We start from the raw sequence: 20755 nt of genomic DNA on the forward strand, positions 1-20755 counted from the left end.
AAATTCATGATTAGTATCTGAATTGAAAGACTGCTTCTCTGAGTCATGCTCTGATTTAATATGCTAAATATAAACTGCTGATGAGTAAGACCCTTTACAGCATCATTTAAGCTTATCTATGGTAATTGAAGTAGCGCTTTGTCATGACTAAACTGTGGAGCAGTATCTTTTGAAGATGAAAGGAGAGGCATATTCATTTTAAAGTGCACTAGAGTGGTGTAAAGGTTCTTCAAATATCAACTGGTGAGAGTAGCACTGAAGAATGTGGTAGTGAATAAGCATAAGATCCCGCTGGGTTAAAGCAACTTGATGCCTATTTCATTCTTGTAGCTCAGGCCACTAATCCTTGAAGTGATTATTGTTTTCTTTTTCTTTAGAGAGCCCTCTACAGTTCTATGTGAATTATCCAAACAGCGGCAGCGTGTCTGCTTATGGGCCTGGCCTCATTTATGGGGTTGCCAATAAACCAGCGACCTTTACCATTGTCACGGAAGACGCAGAGGAAGGTAAGTGTTCTTTAAACCCACCTAACTCTAAGCTTGCAACTTCTAAGAAGTGTGATGTGGGTCAGCATTAATTTGAAGCACAATTTGCATTTGTTTGTTCAAGTATGAATCTGTGGTGTGACGTAAACAATGACTTGTGCAAATATAATGCAAAAATGGCCTCCGTCGAGCTGTGTCATTTGTGCAGTAAAAAGTGTTTTATTACTTCTTCCTGAGAACAGTACATTCAAATGTGGTATAGAGTGCAAATGATTCACTTGATTAAAAATAAACTGAAGGCAAACTAGATCTAGCAGACGATAGCTGGATCTGGAATCACTGTTAAGTAAATCTAACAGATTGAGTAGAGTTGCGGCCTTGGTGAGTTGGCCTGAGCTCTTTGCTGTTCTCCTTTGAAAAGGTAAATCTGAGCTGTATTTCCAGCACCACATTCTGAATCTTCCTCTTTAAATATCCTCGGTCTTGGTGTTCATGAAGTCTTAGGGAAATACTGTTCTCTGTGTTTCCTAGGTGGACTGGACTTGGCTATTGAAGGACCTTCCAAAGCAGAGATCAGCTGCATTGATAACAAAGACGGGACGTGCACAGTCACCTACCTGCCCACTCTACCTGGGAACTACAGCATACTGGTCAAGTACAATGACAAGCACATCCCAGGCAGTCCATTCACAGCCAAGATTACAGGTATGAAGTTTATATTTCTGGGAAGCACATAAGAGTGTAAGTTGACCTCTGGTAGCATGGAGGGCCTGGTTTGTGTCAGGAAAGTGAAGTCCTCCAACTTGTTCTGCATTTAACCTCCTAATTTTTCTTACTCATTTCTCTGTATTTCCACAGATGATAACAGAAGACGGTCCCAAGTTAAGCTTGGATCTGCTGCTGAGTTTTTGTTGGATATCAATGAGACTGATCTCAGTCTCCTGACAGCTAGCATTAAAGCCCCATCAGGTCGTGATGAGCCTTGTCTTCTGAAGAGGCTGCCCAACAACCACATTGGTAAGCCCTAACAGCCATCATCTGAGAGAAGTATAGCAGCCTCTCCTCCAGTTTTCTTTATTACTTAAGATGACTTAATGTTTTTCCACACTTTCCTGACTGACTGTTGTCAAACCAAATGGTGCAGCTGGTGAAGTAGGCTGACCTCTTCTGTTAACATTCCAGGTTGTGACCAAACTACTCCTTGTCTGCTTATGTTTTGTGGCCCACTTGAGAACAACACTTTGATATGTGTAGAGTGTTCCTTTACTATTTCATTTCTTGGTGTGATTAAGGCTTTATAATCAAGTATAATGTGCATAGAAATTGAATAAGTTTGTCACATTTCTCTGCTTTGTAGGTATCTCATTCATTCCACGGGAAGTAGGAGAACATCTGGTTAGCATCAAAAAAAATGGGAACCATGTACCAAACAGCCCTGTAACAATCATGGTGGTCCAGTCTGAGATAGGAGATGCCAGACGAGCAAGAGTTTATGGACGTGGTTTGGTAGAAGGACGAACCTTTGAAATGTGTGACTTTATTGTAGACACAAGAGATGCAGGTTAGTTTGTTTGCAGAGGAACTCTCTAAAGCACAATGTTGTCTTCATCTACAAGGGATCTCCAGGTCGCAGGCTGCAAAGCATTCTGCTTATAATGCATTGTTCTTGTTCTCAGTTATTAACTCTATTAATTTATAAAATGCTTTTCATTATCTTAGCTAATGTCTTACTTTACAGTCAACAAGGACTATCACTGAGAAAGGATTTCTTCCATTTGTTGGAGCTGGGTCAAGAATCGTTGTGTACAGCAAGAAGGAAATGAGGAAGATACAATTTTTTGTGTTTATTTAATGTGGAACCTTGACCAGTCTTTGAAGTTAACATTTCAACGTTAGTGAAATAGAAAGGATGTGGTCAGAACGTCTTAGGAGCTGAATGCATGCTTAAATATATTCTGGCCTATTCAGATCACAAGAACGCTTCTAAGACATCATGCAGTGCCCACACAGTCTTTTTAAAACAAGCTGGCTACTGACTAGCTACTGTTTTGGGTTTCAGTCATATTTATACTATCACTATCACTATGGAAATGTGAGGTTACTTATGTCTGTTGCAGGTTATGGTGGGATCTCGCTGGCAGTTGAAGGACCCAGCAAGGTAGATATCCAAACTGAAGACCTAGAAGATGGAACTTGCAAAGTATCCTATTTTCCAACTGTACCTGGCGTGTACATTGTGTCCACTAAATTTGCAGATGAACATATTCCAGGTAAGTGGGAGTGTTTGGCATCTTAGTTTAATACAGCAGAAGTCTTGCCTAGCTGTCCAGTGCTGGAACTGCTGGTGGGTTGGCTGATCAGATCTTTAGACTTTAGACTTCAGACTTTAAGACCCAAAGATTCAAGGAGGCTTCACCAGTACCCTCCATGCAACAATCCAGAACTATTTTGGTTACATGGTTGTATTTCACCTGGACTTTTCTGCAAACTGGCTGTAAGACCCTCACTTTGATAAGCTACAAGTTAGAAGAAACTTTCACTCTTCTCCTTGATGCAATATATGCAATATGCAGTGAGCAGAGGAGGAATGACTTGCTGTGCTACTTGCAGGCAGCCCATTTACTGTGAAGATAAGTGGTGAGGGAAGAGTTAAGGAGAGCATCACACGAACAAGACGGGCTCCCTCTGTTGCAACAGTTGGAAGCATATGTGATCTGAACCTAAAAATCCCAGGTAAGCAGCATCCTTTTCCCTATAATCATAGCTTACACTTGCATAGTGTAGGTGTACTTGAAGCAGTGGAAATAAGAACTTCAGTGTTGAGTTATCCTCATGTTAAGACAGCTCAGGGGAGAAACATTGGTAATGTGGTCTCTTTGAACTGCTAAAGATAAACATATCCATGATCGCCGTATGGAGATATAAATACCAGGGAAGCCCTAATCTGTTCTGTGTATAGCAATCTGGAAAAATGGGCTGCACAGCTCAGTCTCTCTCTGGGGTTGGCTATTGAGTGTTTGTACTGTTGTCTGGCACAAGTGAATCACGTAGGGCAGTTCTGGCTGGCTGCACTTATCCAACCTCATCCGCCTCCATAGCACCTGGTGAGCTGTAACTGGTTGGGCTGGCTGCTCTGCTGAGATACAGCCTAGCACCTACCTGCCCCTTCTGTCATCTGTGCGGCATAATCTGCTGAGCTCAGCTGAAAAAAGAAGTACCCAACCACTCTGTCACTCTTGTTCCTCATTTTGTATTCTTTCCCTGTTAGAAATTGACTGTGGGGACATGACAGCCCAGGTAACTAGTCCCTCTGGAAGAAGCTCCGATGCAGAAATAGTAGAAGTTGACAAAAACACCTACTGTGTCCGCTTTGTGCCACAAGAAATGGGAGTCCACACAGTGGATGTCAAATACAGAGGGCAGCCTGTGCCAGGCAGCCCCTTCCAGTTCACCGTGGGGCCGCTCGGAGAGGGAGGAGCCCATAAAGTGAGAGCTGGAGGCCCAGGGCTGGAGCGTGGAGAGACGGGTGTCCCAGGTGAGTCCTGTGCCCTCAACTTCTGCTGCCCATTGTGCACAGATGAAATGGTTTCTGTTGGTCTCTATAGGAACCTCTCTTCGGAGAGCTTGAGTAGAGCTTGGTGTAACAGCACAGGGTCACCCCAGTCACCAGGGGTGGTCAGCAGAGAAACACATACATGGGAATAGTATTGCTGTGTCATGCAGGTGGAGAAACTCATGTTTAGGAAACTGCTCTGCAGGATCTTGGCATGGTGTACCATTTCTCATAAACATAACTGTGGATGCCGCACGGTCTGTTTCAAAGAAGCTGGAGTCCAGCTGCAGCAAGCTTACACTTGTTTGTTCTCTCATGTGCTTCAACAGCTGAGTTCAGCATATGGACACGGGAGGCTGGAGCTGGAGGACTGTCCATTGCTGTAGAAGGTCCAAGTAAAGCAGAAATTGCCTTTGAAGACCATAAAGATGGATCTTGTGGTGTATCTTACATAGTTCAAGAGCCAGGTACATACCAAGACCAAAATGTCCTGAAATAAAACTGAAGGCTACTTCCAAATACACTGAAGAAACTCTCTGCATCTTTTCTCCCCACAGGCAACTATGAGGTGTCCATAAAGTTCAATGATGAGCACATTCCTGAAAGCCCCTACCTGGTTCCTATCATCGCCCCGTCTGATGATGCTCGCAGGCTCACTGTCACTAGCCTTCAGGTGAGACATAAGGAAACATCCCACAGCTTGCCACAGAGACTGATTTCGTCCTTGTTCTCTGAGACCAAAGTGGTTGTCCTTTCTTCTTAGTGATAACCTTGCCTTGGTTAGTGCTTGGTTTCAAGTTCAGCTTGCAGACAGAGAAAGGTTTTTGGGAGCTTGGTAGCATTGGCCGGTATAGTTGGCCCTGCTCTAGCTAGCTAGGATTTGAAGGCAGAAGGCTACAATACATGTACTGCAGGTGTTAATGTCTGATAACAAAGAAAAGGAGGAGGAGGTAAACCTTGCTTTCCCCCCTGATTTAGCTTGGGTAGGCCCAGTCAAACTTGAAACATGAATACAAACAAGCAATGATCACACTGATAAGTGAGCTGCTGTGTCAGCATGTGGGCTGAAAACTGCATTTCTGTGGGCAAGAGGGTGTAGGCCATGTAGGAACATTACTGCAGCCTTGTTTGAGGCAGATGGACAGGGCCCCACGTTGGAGTCAGAGCACAAATTCACTCTGGCTGACATCACGAAACCACACAGTCACAGCTCAGATCATTCATGAATGGCAGCAAATCTGTATGAGTGAATTCCAGCTTTGTAGTTGGTCTGGGTTCAATCTGTTAACTTTACCATTATTTTTATGTGTGTGTGGTTACGTGCATTAAGCTACAAGTAACATTAAAGGTCTGACTTAAACCTCCAAAGCCAGAAACTTGGAAGTGAGACTGAGAATGTGTGTCTAAATATACTGTACCTCAGTCCTCACCGACTGGTGATTAGCAATTAAGACTTCACTTGAGGCTTTTTTGATGTGCTCAGCCTGGACTTTGCCTGAACATTCACTGTGTAAATGAACCGTGACAGCCTGTTCCAATAGTGTCTCTTCTAACAAGGAGCTACAAGGGCGTTAATTAGTCACTGTGGTATTGATGTTTCTCTTGTGTTTCATTTAAAGACTTTTGACAGGAATACCCACTTCAGTTATGTCCTGGAGAGGCAGATAAAGCTGAGTGTTCTGTAAAGGAGCTCAGTGTGCAGCTAAACCTGCATCAGGGATTTGCTTTATATAGATCGTACCTCAGTTCTACTCAGTTGCATTTATTTACCTCTCCAGGATTTAATTGAAAATGAAATCAGGTAAAGTATGTTCAGCATAAAATATTGCTTCTCATAGCTGCATGAGCTCTGCTGTGGCTGTGATGAGCGGTGCCACACAGATGCAGAACTGAGTTGCCTTCAGCAAGCAGCACTGCACGGTGCTGATGTTCTGCAGCACAGCCACATCTGGTTCTGTGTCTTAAATTGCTTTTTCATTTTAAGACATCTTGTGGCAGCTTTCTAAATGTAGCCTTTTGTGGCAAATATAAACATGCCTATTACTCTTTCAGACAAGGGGATTATCGGGGGCTTTTCCTCTGAATGAATCTGGAATGAATGAACGGGCTGATAATGGAGCTATCGCGTAAACATCCTTTAAATCAAGTGCCTGAATACAGGGGCCTGACCTCAGTGATAACAGGTGGCGAGGCTTGTAAACATGCCTTTGCCTGATCTGGCAAAGTGTTGTCTGGCTTCCAAAAATGGTCTGGGACTATTGAAAGAATCAGCCTAGCGGATGTAGGTGACTTAAATCAGTCACTGTGTAAGAGTGGAAAACCTTCTGATCTGAGAATGACTGTAAGTCACAATGCTGTCCTTTGTTGAAATCTGAAAAACTGTGCTAAAGCAGTTATTTCCCTTCCTCACATCTTGTGCTGTTTGAAACAAAATTTTAAGTTTGGTAATCTGACTGTTGCATTCTCAGGAGTCTGGATTAAAAGTTAATCAGCCGGCATCCTTTGCTATAAGGCTGAACGGGGCAAAGGGCAAGATTGATGCTAAAGTTCACAGCCCCTCCGGAGCTGTAGAAGAGTGCCATGTGTCTGAGCTGGAGCCAGGTGAGAACGGCTTTACGTTTATCAGAACACACTGGGTGACTTACACAAACACTCCCTGCTACTTAGCGAGTGGGTTGAATCCCTTGGTTTGTGAACAACCCACCAAGGAATGAGCTCTGTGCTTGGAGAATGGCATTTGGTTGTCAGCAACTCTGGTAGGAATTATTCCATCAGTGCTTTTCCTAGAAGCTGATGGAGCCCTAACTTCTGTAAGGTACTGATATTAAAGGGCAAACTCTAAAGGGTTTTCACATGAAGTCTTGGCTTGCAGTGGAGGTACAGCAACATTATTCATAAAGGAAGGGGCTGAAATATGATGTGGTTGTTGTATTTAGCCAATGAAGTTTATTTTTCAAAGCTACGCTTCCATCTTTGACAAATAGTTTATTTTTAACTTGCACCCACTCCTTCATATAGAATGTCAAGGAAACTGAACGTAAGCAAACACTACAGAAAGCTCAACACCTGTTTCAGCAATGAGCTTTTCTTTTTCGATTGAAGTCTGAATGAATTATGGTCTGTACTCTGCCAGTCTTGCTGCAGCCCAGCTGGGGAAGGTCAGTCGCTCCTTTGGGTGAGCGTGCAATTGAAAATGTTAAACATCAGCAAGTTGCTGAATGACTCTTAAATAAAGGTGCCGTTTCTGTGGTGTTGGTGCAGCACGCTCAGCCTGCTGGGACAGCTTGGCTTGCCTTCCCCAGCTGCTCTGTCTGCCACTGTCAGGCTGGGCTGTGGCTCAGCAGTCATGTCTAGCTCCAGGTCAGGCAGTAGCTCTAAGCCTGGGCTGCGTGACAGCCATCAGTTCCTAGCAGACAAGGTGAAAATGCAATCTGTGACACCTCCTGTGATAAATACTTTGTTTTCCTACTTAAATAGGAGTGTAGCAGGTTGCGTGGCTGGGTTTGCTTATGCTGGGACCAAAACACGTTGAAATGGTGTGGAAGCCTTGCTCAGACAGCTAACTAATGTTGAGTTTAGCTTCTGCTGATGTCATCTCTGAAATGATGGAACGGCCTCTTTTCTCTGCAGACAAATATGCCGTTCGGTTTATCCCCCACGAAAACGGCATCCACTCCATTGATGTGAAGTTCAACGGGAGCCACGTGGTGGGCAGCCCCTTCAAGGTGCGTGTTGGTGAGCCCGGCCAGGCGGGCAACCCCACGCTCGTCACAGCGTATGGACCAGGCCTGGAGAGCGGCACCACGGGTAACCCTTCTTGTACAGCTCCTTCACTGGCCATTGGCTTTCTGGAAAGAGCTAGAAGCTGTTTTTAGGCATATTTTTACATGACTGCCATTGCTGAGACAGCTGAACTGACATACGTGCTCTGCTGACCTGGGTGCAGACTAATTTTGCTTTCTCGCATGCTCCTGAAGTCTTATAACCATCAACTAACAGGTCTGCATGCTATGCTGAGCCTCAGTGAACTTAACACCTCCGTGAACCAGCAACTGCAGCAGAAGCTGATTGGTCTGTGTGGCTGCTCTGCAGTGATGGGCGGCTGAGCTCCACGTAGGTGGTCTCCCATAGCTCTGGGGATGCTTTGGCTCAGTTCCACGTGAGAACTCTGCACATGAGGTCTGCAAAGCTTTTGCAGAGTTCTGCAGCCGTCAGAAAGCAGTCAGCGACTGCACTGCATGTGTGCTCCAGAGTGGGTGAAAGACCGAGGGGGAATGAATGCGATCGATAGATTTATTTTGCTTTGTCCTGAAACTTGGTAATGGGCAGTAGTAGTAAAGCAGGGTTTCCAGCAGCTTGTAGTGAATGCAGTCGTTCAGCTGGCTGTCTAGTCTGAGGAGTCTCCTTTAACTTGCATTCCCTGTTAATCCATTGGTTGCAGGGTGCATCCAATTAGCTTTCCTTTAGCGCTTGCACCTCTGAGAGGTTTCAAGTTAAACGTAACATGATGTGCAAAATGTAGGCAATGTGGTGGGTTGTGTTCTGTTCCTGGTATCCCATACGTGCTTCAGGTGCAGCATGAATACTGACCCTGTTTATCTCCTTCGGCTGCCCCAGCTGACAGTTCTCAACTCGAGAATGTAGACTATTTTTATTCATTTATATGATTTTGGTCTTTTTGAGAAAATATGAAAGCATTCCAGGATCTGTGCTTTGATCTGTTAAACTGTGTGCTTCTGTGGGCCACACGCACCGGTGAACGGCAGAGCAGAACTGTTCTTTTTCCCCTTTGATGTGCAGGGTGACAACAAGTTCCCTTTATCTTATCTACTTCTGTCTTTTTCGGATTCTATTTTATATGTTTTTTTCTCCCTGGAAAAAAAAAGTTGCAGTTATTCAGCCAAAGCTTGTGCTGCTCTGCAGAACCAAGCAGTTGATTTTGGAAGCATATGGATTTACTGTGTAAAATAAAGATATTACTGCCTTCACTTCTCTAATAGGTGGAAACAAAAGCACTCGTTAATACTAGCCACTGATACTGCAGGGACAGGGGGATTTTTTCTCCTCCCGTAAAGGTGCTTGGGGTTGTTTTCAATCTAAATAGGCTGTTCAGCTGCAGCACTGTTACTCTGTGCCCCTTGTTGGCTCCTGGCTGCTGCTCGTGGCGCGCTGCCCTGGGAGCTGCCAAGCAGCAGTTCTGCACAATGACCCACTGTGAGACAGCGGTGGCCGAGGGCTGAGCACCTGAACTGTGCGCCTGCAGCCTCCAACAAGGCCAGCCTTCATCTGCACAGCCTGCCTGTGCGGCTTCCTGCTGGAACAGCAGAGCACGGTGCTGTGCTGTGCTGTGCTGTGCAGGCTCTCCAGGCGTTGATACACAGCCACCTCTTGTGCAGAGAGGCCAGAAGTTTCTCCCAGCTTTGCCATCACACTTAGCGTGCTTCAGTCTCACTGGAGTGAACTTTCCCATAGCTGTCTCGGTTTGGTTGTGCCTGAGCCTTTTATTCCTCGTCAGCAGCATCTGATACAACAACCCAAAGGTCGTAAATATTTGAAGCCAGGGTTTGACAGCAAATTATGTGGGGGGACTGAGAGCCTCACTTAAATTCTTCTCGTGCTGTTGGCATTGTGTCATTGGCTTAGTATTAGCACCAGTAATTCGGTTCTGTGAACCAGATGCTGTAATTAAACAAGCTTTTGTTTCCACACACTGCTCAGAGTGTTGTTGCAGAGAAGTTCAAACAGCCGTCTCCTCCAGGAGACCTCTCAGCCCTTGTCTCTCTTGCTTTCTTACTGGCCTTTCACCACTGATTTATGGCCCGTGTGGTGAGATGGCTCCCAACTGCCCTGAGCTCAGGCACGGAGGAGCCCCCAGCAGAAGGGCTGTGTTCTGAGTCATGCCTTTCCCCTTAGAGCTGGCATTTTGAAGCTGAAATACTTCCCTTTTGGTCCTGAAGGGATCTCCTGACCCTTGCACCAAGTCACTGGTTCCTGTTTTATAACTGAGGCTGCTTTTGTAACAACGGTGTAAGGAAGAGTGTGTCTTACTGTGCTACATCTTTCTAGGATTGCAGTCGGAGTTTTTCATTAACACGACCAAGGCTGGTCCAGGTACCCTCTCTGTTACAATTGAAGGGCCATCAAAGGTGAAAATGGACTGCCAGGAAACTCCAGAAGGTTACAAAGTCATGTACACACCCATGGCTCCAGGAAACTATTTAATTGGAGTTAAATATGGTGGACCTAACCACATAGTGGGGAGCCCCTTCAAGGCAAAGGTTACAGGTAAAAAGCTAACCAGTATTTACAGTGGGCCCGACGTCCTTTGTGTCACTCAGCAAGTATATCCCTCAGAGTCAGCAGTCAGTGGAGGTGCCTGGTGCCCAAAGACACGAGAGGCAAAGCGCTTCTCTCCATTGCCACCAAACCCTGGGGTAGGAGTGTCTGGGAGAGGCTGTGAGTGGGTCTCAGAGCTTGCCAGCTGGACTCCATGAAACGGCATCACGGGGGGATGCTAGACCTCAACCTAGCTTTAGGGTGTTGCATCAGCGGGGGGGATGTATGAATTATTACACATTTTCCTCCCCGAAGCCTGTAAGCAATGTGCTTAGAGCACCAGCGATGGCCCTCTTGGTCTCATTTTGGTGCATCTCTGGCCTGACCGAAGGCTGTTGTGTCTGGGAGCATGCAGGGATGTGAGGAAGGCTGGTCTTACATCTGAGAGCTCTTTCTCTTCAGTGCTGTGTTGAAGCACTATTGCTTCCCCAAGCTAGAGGAAGGTGGTGGTGGTGGTGGTCTTGGGATGGGCAGCAGGGACCGCACTCCCCTGGCTGGGACACGCTCTGCTTTCAAAATGGATTGTTGCAAAATTGCACCTGCTTTTCTGCCAACTCGAGCCATTTTTGGCGTTTGGTGATTGGAGCACAATTAACTCTTCTCCAGCAGCAAGCTTTGCTTACTGAATCCTGAAGTTCCTGTGGTCCTTCTGCCACTTAAGGGCTCTGGGATGGGATTGTTGGCAGTGTTACTGGACGATGTCGGTTTAAATACCAAAGAAGGAAATTGCTCCTCTCTGAAAATGCATTTTGGATGCAGAATGCATGCTAGTCACTAGGAGGATTTCAAAACCTCCTTCTAACTGCCTTTCAGACAGGGTGAATCTGAGTGTCAGAAGCTTTTTCTGTTTCCAGGACAGCGGCTGGTCACCCAGGGCAGCGCAAACGAAACCTCTTCCATCATGGTGGAGTCGGTGACGAGGTCATCGACCGAAACTTGCTATAGTGCCATTCCCAAATCCACCTCGGATGCCAGCAAAGTGGTTTCCCGGGGAGCAGGACTCTCAAAGGCTTTTGTGGGTCAGAAAAGCTCCTTCTCTGTGGACTGCAGCAAAGCAGGTAAGGGAACAGGAGCCAGCTGCATGGTTTAGCTGGATGTCTTTTGCACTGAAACAGCGTTCGGTTGATTGCGAGCTCAGCATTAGGAAAGAGGAGGAGCGTGACTCTGTGAGCTGGCAGCTAAGAATTAGTGAGAACTTTTGGCAGCGCTCTGAGTCCTGATCTGCTTTAGCTGTAAATCTGCATTTTGCAGAGTTAAAATTCAGAGCTTGAGGTGATGATCTGGCTGTAAAAACGTCCTGGTTGTTTAAGTGCATGAATGCTAACTGTTATTTTGCTATAGGTTCAAATATGCTGTTAGTGGGCGTCCACGGACCTACAATCCCGTGTGAAGAGGTATCCATCAAGCATCTGGGCAACCACCAGTACAACGTGACGTATGTGGTCAAGGAGAGGGGTGACTACGTCCTGGCGGTGAAGTGGGGTGATGAGCACATCCCTGGGAGCCCCTTCCATGTCACAGTTCCCTAGACCCACCCCGTGTCCGTCGGTCTGTACGTTCACAGCTCGGCCGTAGAGTTATACTGGGTGCAGTCCTGTTGCAAATTGCAGTATCTAGATACCCACGGCTCACATTTCAATACACTCAGAAGTAACTTCTATAACGTTTTTACAAGCATTTCACTTCTATCCTACTTATCAACATAACACGAATCTATTTAATGTCCTCTTCAAATTGTACCTTTGCAGTGCTGTCCAGGTCACTGTTGGAGAATCATGGATAACTAGACACTAATTTCCCTTGTGGATGTTAAAGACTTTAGATGTTAATTGAAAACTGGAATTTGTCTTTGTAATTGGGTATCTTAACTACTGATTTTATTTGACTGGAGACTTTACATTTTAGTTATGGAATATGACTTGGGCTGTCCCCAGTTCAAATTCTTTTCTGTAAAGAAATGAGATGAAACTGGTACTATGATAGGTGCCTTTGTATACTTGATCCATTTTAACGCTTAACATTATAGAAGGCTACTAAAAGTGGCTGTACCACTCAAATTTAAAACCTTTTTGAAAATGCTTTGCTAAAGGTTTACATTTAGGAAAAGTTTATCTTTTATAGCAGACCAAAAGCAGACTGAAAATGGCTTCCTGGGCGCTTTCAGCCTTTATGTTAATGCTTTGTAAATCTGTACCGGTAGCTTTTTGGCCACGATGCTAGCAATGCGTTTTTAATTAGCTTGGGATTCTGGAGAAATTCTCCAAGCTTTGTTTTACAGGTAACTCCCAACTGATTTATTGTCCTCTTAAGAACAACCCCAGTTTGGCTGGATTAAATAGAGCCCTTAGCTTGCCATGTCAGTCCTGTTCTCATCTGAGCAACCCCCAATCCATGCGGGTCGGAGCATGGCAGCATGTGGCATACTGGAGGCTGCTGGCTGTTAAGCAAGATGGTGCAAAGGCAGCCTGGGGATGGACCCACGTTGTACTCGGGTATTGGGAAGGGTGGGTGTGTAAATCTGATAGCAGCAAAATGAACCAATAAACCTTGTTTGCTGCAAGCCCTTTTTATTCTATCTCAGTCCAAGGACGTGCCCAAGTCATGTTCATCTCCTCTGAAATTCTCTTCTGTGCTGTGGAGGGGATTCCTGCTTGGGGTCAAGGAGTGAAAACTTCTGTTGTGACTCGTGTGTTTGTCCTGGGTTACTCAGTACTGCTTTCCAAGTGCGTATCTCAATTGCTGTCAGCTGCTGGGGCTTTAGTACAGCTCTCCACATGAGCTTTAACTCTGCAATTAGGAGAAGGTAGGATTTGTTGAGAGCCTGTTGAAACGTCACTGTCTGTCCCTATGGAGAACTTCACACTTACAGTTCTGTAGTTATGTCGGATGCACTACCCTCGAGCACAGTTGATTGGGGAAATAAAGGAAGGTTGGGTTTTTTTTTACCGTGCTTTTTTTGTGCCTTAATGTGAAATGCTCACTATGTTGTAAACTAGGAAGTGAAAACAAAATAAACTGGAATAAAATGCAGGATTGTAAAATTGTATCTTATAACTTATTAAATAGAAATGTTTGCTTCATTAAAATGTGCATGTTAAAAACAACGTTGGGTTCTTTTCCTATGTAGTCCATCACCTCCCACCAGGCTCCAGCCTGGCTGTGGCTCAGGGCCCAGCAGCCCCGTGCATGGGGTGGCACTGTGGCAGTGTGCAGGAGGTGGATCCCAGCAGCACCTCAGCTCCAGGGCCTGGCCATGGCAACCAGCAGATGTTTTCCCAAACACTGCTCCTGCTGAGAGCACTGCTGAGACCTGAGCCGCAGCGGGCTGCTGGTGGCTGCCAAGGACTTTCCTGCCCCAGGTTTATCAGATTGTTTCCTTTTTGTAGCTTTGTGCTATGTCAGCTCTAAGTTCCTATTTAAAGTTTGGGGGGAAAAAACACACTGGAGCACTCTGAGTGAACCTGAGAGCCAGCATGGCTGTGCAGGTACATGGCATGCCTGGGTGTTGCTCAGCACAGAACTGCATGTACTGTTCATTTCCACACTTGTGAATCTGTATCACGTGCTCAGAGGAAACCTGTGGGCTGTCACTGCATCTGCCTGGATTTGCAGCCTGTATCACCATTAATTTGACCAGATTTTAAGTGCTGCCTTCCCGTAACACGAAAGAAAGGCTCATTTATGTAAGTTAAAAAAAAAAAAAAATGAGCCCGGGGGGCTGCCAGGTTCTCAGCGGCTCACCTGCGCCCTGTAGTGCTGCAGGGCTCCTTGCAGGCACAGCCAGGGCAGCGTCCGGGGCAGCGCTCAATGGAGGCACAGAGCTCTGAGCAGCATCCTTTCCCACGTTGGGTTTGCAGGGGTTCGTGGACCCGAGCAACGCGCGGATACCGGGATTTACGGCCGTGCCACCAGGGGGGGCCCGAATAATATTTCTTGCGTGCGCTGCATCCGCGCGAGGAGCGGGGCTGCGCTGGGGCTGCAGCGCGGTGGTGCTGGATGCGGTGTGTGCCCATGGGGTGCCCATGGGGTGCCTATGGAGTGCCCATGGAGTGCATATGGAGTGCATATGGAGTGCCGAGTGCTCTCTGTGTGCGCTTGGCCGGGGCCGGTGTGGGGGAAGCGGGGAGTTTGGCACTGCAGAAAAGCCCTTTGTTTGTGCCCCAGCCCCAGACCTGGCTCGACCAGACGAAATCTCTCTGGGCCGCTTCTGGTTTCTAACACAAAACTCCTGCCCGGCCGTAAATAAGACTCGGCAGCCTCCTTCAGCTGAAGAGGGCTTTGTTCTGCTGCGGACCGTCCCATGCTGTGGCTGCGGTTATTTAAAGCCTTCTGCAGCGGGGAGAGCTGGGTGATGGTCCCCTGGTGCGGAACTCAGGAACTGCCAAACACGTGGGGATATATTTGTAATGCTGTCTGATGAACGCATGGAAGAAACAGAGGGATATCTCCTGAGACCTCTCCTGCCGATGGTGCAAATCTTGGACACCTCCCAGCACTGCTCCAATGCTGCAAATGGAGCACGGATGCCGTCTGCATCTCTGCACCTCTGTGTGGGGATGCTCTCTGCAGCTCCCCTGTGCCACCCGGCTGCAGAGTGGCAGCTGCTGACATGGTGCCCCAGGCTGCAGCAGTTAATTAGGTTCTGAGCACGCCTCCTGATTCCAAAGGCTGGGTAAGGCACTGTATGTGCTGTCGCAAATAAGGATGAACTTTTTCAGCACAGCTGAGTCATATTTACATATTTTTCATGATTGAATATCTCCATTACAGCTCTTGTGGAGGGAGCGTTCCTCCTTTGTGCGTTGCCTCTCTCTGAGAGGCAGAAGGAGGCTGTTGTGTGTGCTGAGATGCAGGGCTGGAGGCCCAGATTGATTTCAGCCTTCTCATGAAACATTGCTGCTGTCAGCCAGACAGTGGCATTTCCATAAAAATCCCAATGTAAATATTTGTTCTAAATCAAGGCTCTTTCTTTCCTATTGCCTCGGCAGGAGCATTAATCAAGGCAGCTTATGGAACGCTGTATCGCTTTCAGATTAATTGCTGCTGAAAGTCAGGGTGTTCGCTGTCCCCCATTGGCACGATCTGCTCCAGATTTATTTTCCCTCTCCCCAGACAGACCCTTTGCATAAAGGCTGAACTGTTTCCTCCCCCACAGGAATATCTGTTTGCCAGCAGATAAAACAAGGGGCGTGCATTCAGGTGAATATTCACCTTTATGAACTGCTGGATTATTTGCACATTGCTGATGTCGTCTGTGTGACAAGGCACGCACTAAATACAGTGATCTGAGACAGCAAATCCCTTCACCGTGAGGTTAAATAAGCACTATTCAATGATGTCTGGTTTACTGCTGCATTGTCAGCCGCCCATGGGGAGGTGCAGAGCCCCTCTGTGTGCTCCAGGTACGGTGTGAAGCCTTTTGTCTGTGTGTTACCGCTTCATGTTTGTGAGCAGTGCAGGACGCTCAGCACGCTGCTTCTAGCTGATTTATTTGCACTGAGCTTACAATCAAGAAGGTTCCGTTCACCTTCAGACCCAAAATGTTTGAAGTGTGACAAAATCTTTGTTTTCCTGCTAAATACTGCACTGGCTGTGAGCATGTCAGCACTGCTAAGCTGGAAGACCCGCTGGCATCCTTGTGTTCTTGCTGTGCAAGCGGACCTGGCACGCTCATGAGCTCGAGCGGCGGTTCTGTCTTGCTCTCCCCTTCTTTGAGAACTTGGATTTTATCCAGTCGAAGAAGCCGCCGCGTGCCTTCAGCTCGAACTCCACCGGGAAGTGGTCGCTCACCCCCAGAGCCTGCGGGAGATGGGGATGGGGCAGTGGGGAGGGGATGCACCGCTCTGCTCTGGGTGGGTGCAGCTCTGCACGTGTGCATCTCCTGCTGCACGGCTGGGCAGTGCTGGCCCTGCTTTGGCCAAGGGTCTGGTGCCCGTGGGCTGTGCCTACCTGCTCCTCACTCATCTGAAAAGCCATCTGGAAATCAAAGATGTTAGCAGAGTGTGGCACGACGGCCTGGCTGAGCTGCTCCCCACTGACCACGATCCTGCAGGAAAGGGAGCAGGGTGCCCTGCGATGAGTCGATGCCCTCCACACGGTCACAGCTGCAAATGGCGCATCCTCCACATGGGTGGCTGGGGGATGCCCCCAGCATCCTGCCACAGCCAGCCCATCGCCTCCCTTGGCAGTGAGACACCCAAATACCTCAGTCTTCAGATTAGGAACACAAGAGCAAGAACCACAGTGCAAAACCATGGCCAAGGCAGCCCCCTGCACACGTGGCTGCAGTGCTCCCTGACACCCAGAAGATGTCTCAGCAGCTCTGAAGGACGTGTGCCATTGGCACCTTTCTGTGTGCTGTTTTGTCATGGGGTGTTATAAGCAGGGGAAGGTTAGGTTGGGAACCTGTCATAGGGGCAGCTGGTGCTCCTCCTGACTGTCGTGTCATTCGTGTCACCGATGAGCCAGGCAAACTCCGAGCTCGTCCTCAGGCGGATGTTCTTCCAGTGCTTCCGTGGAACGTAGCTGCACCCCGCGTTGAAGTCCCCCATGAAGATAAAGTTCTGCAAGGCAGAAGGAAGTTCATAGGCACTTACGAGGATGGCTCTTCAAAATGAGACCAGCAGTAGCTTCCATGATCCCCAGGATGACCAACCTGGGTGTCCCAGTGCTCCTTTATGTCTAAATACACATCGTAGAGCTCATCAATCTCACGTACTGCCATCTCTGGCGCAGTGTGCAGAGGGACTATAGCAAACTCTTTGACAGCTTAAAAACAAGGCAAAAAAAAAAAAAAAAAAACAACCACACACACAAAAAAAAAGAAAACAAGAAAAAATAAATACAATGGTTAAACATGCAATGAATCACAAAGGAAAACAGACTGGTTGGGAAGACAGAAGGTTTTCTAAAGAAGAAACAGCTTTGGCTGCATGTCAGACAGTGTTTGCTGTGTAATGGCAGCATCCCCAGCTCATCAGCTGAGGCCGGGCTGAGGACGTGGGATGTGCTGTGCTGCTGGAACCTGCCCCAGTCCTGCTGCCAGCACAGCCACAGCCGTGAAGCCTGAGGTGTGGGCAGTGCAATGGGAGGATAATGCGTTGCTGAGAGCATCCCACCGGTTTTTGGTGACTGAAACCAAACGATGAAGGGCTCTCGGGAGAAGGCATCCTCGTCCCCAGGCTGGGTGTCAGGGTACTGGTAGGTTTGTTTCACTGACACCAGGTTTCTCCTGCAACAGAACGGTGGAGATCCCACTGGTGATGGCTGTGCTGTGATACCCAGAGCATCTGCCCCAGCCCTGGTGTGCATCCTGACCCCAGAGGGTGAAATGCTGGGAGGGGATGCCACCCACTGTTACTGTTACCTGTAGAGGAAGGCGTACTGCTCCTTGTAGCTCTTCCTGCCCAGCCGCCCGCTGACCACGCAGCTGTACTCCTCCCCCTTCCCGTTCGTCTGGCTGGAAGGAGAGGGGCTGCTTAGTGAATTCCCCAATGTGAAAGGGGGATACACTGACCACAATTCTCCAAAAACGCATCCCATGCATCAGCCTGGAGCCATCTTTGCCCTGCCCTGCCCTCTCCCTACCACTGTCCCTGCAGCACGGAGGTGCAGAGCCGAGCACAGGCTGAGCATCCTTCCCAATAACTGCCTCCTGCAAGATTTATTGTCTTTAGAAATACCCAGCCCAGGCCATGGCAAGAGCAGATTGGGTGGCACAGGGCTGCCTGCCTGCCCCAGCAGCCTCCTGCCCATACAGGACATACCACCTTACCCAGCCAGCTGCTGTACGAGCAGGGGACATGTCCTGTTCTTGTTCTCCTTTATCTCCATCAGCAGCATGATGTCACAGCGAGAGATGATCTGCAATGGGAAAGAGCAGAAGCAAGCCTGTGCTTGGTGTGTTTGGGGGTGTTAGGGAGGAGTGGGGAAGAAGTGGCTGCTGCTGTGCAGCTGGTGGAAGGGCCCCAGCCGTGGGCAGCAGTGTGAGCAAAGCCCTTCTCCTTTCAGCACTGGGAGAGGGAACTGGGAGCAGAGCAGTTTCAGCTCTGCAGGGAAGGGGCGGCGTGGGTTGGTTTTGTTTCTCTTCAAATCTTGTGGGTGACATTCGTGGGGAAAACAAAACCCTTTCTGCTCCTGAAACTGTAAATACAATGCCCCTCATTTATTTATCCCACCCGTAGTTCTGACTGCAGTACGGCCAGTGCAGAAGTGCGGGTCTGGCCTCTCTGCGCTGCAGAACAGCTGCTTGCACCGAAGGGATCGCAGCACAAAGAGCAGCAGCATCCCCAGAGCTCCAGCCTGGCACAGTGTGCTGCCCCACGTCCCTGCTGCTGTGTTGTGGGTGGCACTGCTGAGCTGCAATGCCCGAGCGTGGCTCCTTCCATGTTAAACCAAATTATCTTCAGCTCCACAGAGCCAGCAAGATGCTGAGGCTTTGTCTAAAGAAATTAGCAATCAGGCTTTGCAGTTCCACACTGCTCCCCAAGATGATACTCTGCTAACTTGAGAATACATTTAATTAGGCAAGAATCGTTCAGAATAATTAGCACTTAAGCAAGGTAAATAGCATATCACAAAGCAAAGCTCCATGGGTTCCAAGCAAAAGCTGCTTTTACTGTGCAGAAAGGTTTTCATCCATTCCCAACTCAAATTCCAAAGGAAATAGCGAGTGCTGTCCGTGCTCTCACACAAGCTGAAAGCACTGTAAGTGCCCTACTCCACTGCAGCCTTGATTCTCACTTTAACAGCATGAACTGTTTCAATTATTTACTCATTCTTCTACTTGAAATTCAAGTATGAACACAGAGATGAAGCACAAGATAATACAGATGAGAAGCCCACGCTGAGCTCCACGTCTGTCCCACCCCAGCCGCGGACGTACCTTCACCACAGCATCCAGCACCTCGGCTCTGGCTATTTTGGCTGCTCCAAAAGACCTCACGTTAAAGGAGCAGATCCTCAGGCTCAGAGATGGGTTGAAACAGAGGAGCGAAAACAAGACAAAGAACAACATCTTCGGGGACTTAGACAAAATGAGCAGCTGTGAGCGTGCCTATTAATATGTGCAGATGTGTTTGTGCATTCGTCCCTCTGCGGCCAGCTGAGAGGTCAGAATGCTCGGCTGTGTCAATCAAGAACAGGAATTGCCATTTCCTCCTTTCCCTCACTTCCATCTTCCAAAGAAGCTCTGGGACGCTGACGCTGCTCTGAGGACAGCTCACTTTTCTGAGCTAAAAGTGCTGTGCCCAGGAGGGGCTGTGGCTCTGCCAGACCCGCAGTGAGAGGCAAAGAGCCTGGGGAGCAGGGGGTGCTGGATGGGGGCTGATGGGCTCTGATGGTGGGCACCAAGGATCTGGTGAAAGGTGGTGGCACACCCTGAATGTGGGCAGGACAAGATCTGGAAGAAACGGGCCTTTCCATACACTTACCATCTCAGTGTCTAAAAGCAAATGTTTGCTGCAGGGCCCGTGGGGGCTGCAGCCCTGAGCTCCACTCCCTGCCTCCCTGCCTAAGTGCAGCTTCTATGTCAGGCTGACTCAGCTCCCATCTCATGAAGGTAGTAATACAAGGCGGCCTTGCTGGGGATCCAGCTCCTCCCTGCACTGCTTTATCTCCTTCTTCTACCCTTTGTACCACACTGTAACGCAGAGGTGGTGCAGCTCGGGCTGTCCTGCTCTTGCACAAGATCACAGGAGGTGCTGCTGCTGGGCTGGGCACATCCCCACCCATCCCTGCCATGTGAGGCTGTGGCATCCCCCATGCTGGCCATGGGCACACCTTCTGCTTTGCTGCAGGCTGGTTTTTCCTTTGTTTTTGCCTCCAAGCAACAGCTGCAGGCTCTTCTCCCAGTCACCCCATAAAGCCCCTCCATGAGGTCCATTCTCTGGCTAGAGGTATGGATGGTGAGGCTCTGGGCTCACAGCAACACCATCTAGATACTGGAGTTCTGCAATTTCTCAAGCAATTTCTATCCATCCTCCTCCCCTCTCAGGAAGATTCTGAGGAATAGGCAAGGCAGGATGTATCCCTTATCATGTGTCTGCATGTGCCCCATGGCAAAGTAGGGCACAGGATGTCTGGAGCAATCCTCCACCCACTGGCTGGGCTGCTTCCTCTCATAGAATCATCGAATCATTAAGACTGGAAAAGACCTCTAAGATCACCTTGTCCAACTGTCCACCTACCAACAATATCACCCACTAACCATGTCCCCCAGCAACACATCTCCACCATTCTTGAATACCTTCAGGGACGGTGACTCCATCACTCCTTGGGCAGCCTGTGTCAGTGCCCAACCCCTCTTTTGGAGAAGTTTTTCCTAATATCCAACCTGACCTTCCCTGGTGCAACTTGAGGCCATCACCTCTCGTCCTATCAC

General features: G+C 48.1%; 2 protein-coding genes across 4 annotated transcripts in view; one reads left to right on the forward strand and one right to left on the reverse strand.

Moving 5' to 3' along the window:
• Positions 1–13478, forward strand: part of FLNB (filamin B) — a 67706-nt gene extending 54228 nt beyond the window's left edge. For 2 of the 3 annotated variants that reach the window (XM_031607946.2, XM_031607937.2), the window contains 14 exons: positions 378–506; positions 1017–1190; positions 1344–1502; positions 1843–2046; positions 2603–2755; positions 3096–3218; positions 3754–4020; positions 4368–4505; positions 4596–4711; positions 6507–6639; positions 7669–7845; positions 10105–10323; positions 11229–11432; positions 11716–13478. In XM_031607946.2, coding sequence (XP_031463806.2) covers positions 378–506; positions 1017–1190; positions 1344–1502; positions 1843–2046; positions 2603–2755; positions 3096–3218; positions 3754–4020; positions 4368–4505; positions 4596–4711; positions 6507–6639; positions 7669–7845; positions 10105–10323; positions 11229–11432; positions 11716–11903 — 2384 coding nt within the window. In that variant the 3' untranslated portion in view covers positions 11904–13478. The remainder of the gene's footprint in view (positions 1–377; positions 507–1016; positions 1191–1343; positions 1503–1842; positions 2047–2602; positions 2756–3095; positions 3219–3753; positions 4021–4367; positions 4506–4595; positions 4712–6506; positions 6640–7668; positions 7846–10104; positions 10324–11228; positions 11433–11715) is intronic. The other variant, XM_031607955.2, reaches the window with a different exon arrangement.
• A 2368-nt stretch (positions 13479–15846) lies between these two features.
• Positions 15847–19485, reverse strand: DNASE1L3 (deoxyribonuclease 1L3). Its single transcript, XM_031607925.2, has 8 exons — positions 19259–19485; positions 18149–18237; positions 17741–17833; positions 17493–17605; positions 17030–17142; positions 16780–16937; positions 16324–16420; positions 15847–16173 (listed from the first exon to the last, which is right to left on the reverse strand). The coding sequence occupies exons 1-8, from the start codon at positions 19388–19390 to the stop codon at positions 16045–16047; spliced, it is 924 nt and encodes a 307-aa protein (XP_031463785.1). The 5' UTR covers positions 19391–19485; the 3' UTR covers positions 15847–16044.
• Positions 19486–20755: the final 1270 nt, after the last annotated feature.

This window comes from Phasianus colchicus, chromosome 11, assembly GCF_987193195.1.
Source record: "Phasianus colchicus chromosome 11, bPhaCol1.hap1.1, whole genome shotgun sequence".
Lineage (NCBI taxonomy): Eukaryota > Metazoa > Chordata > Aves > Galliformes > Phasianidae > Phasianus > Phasianus colchicus.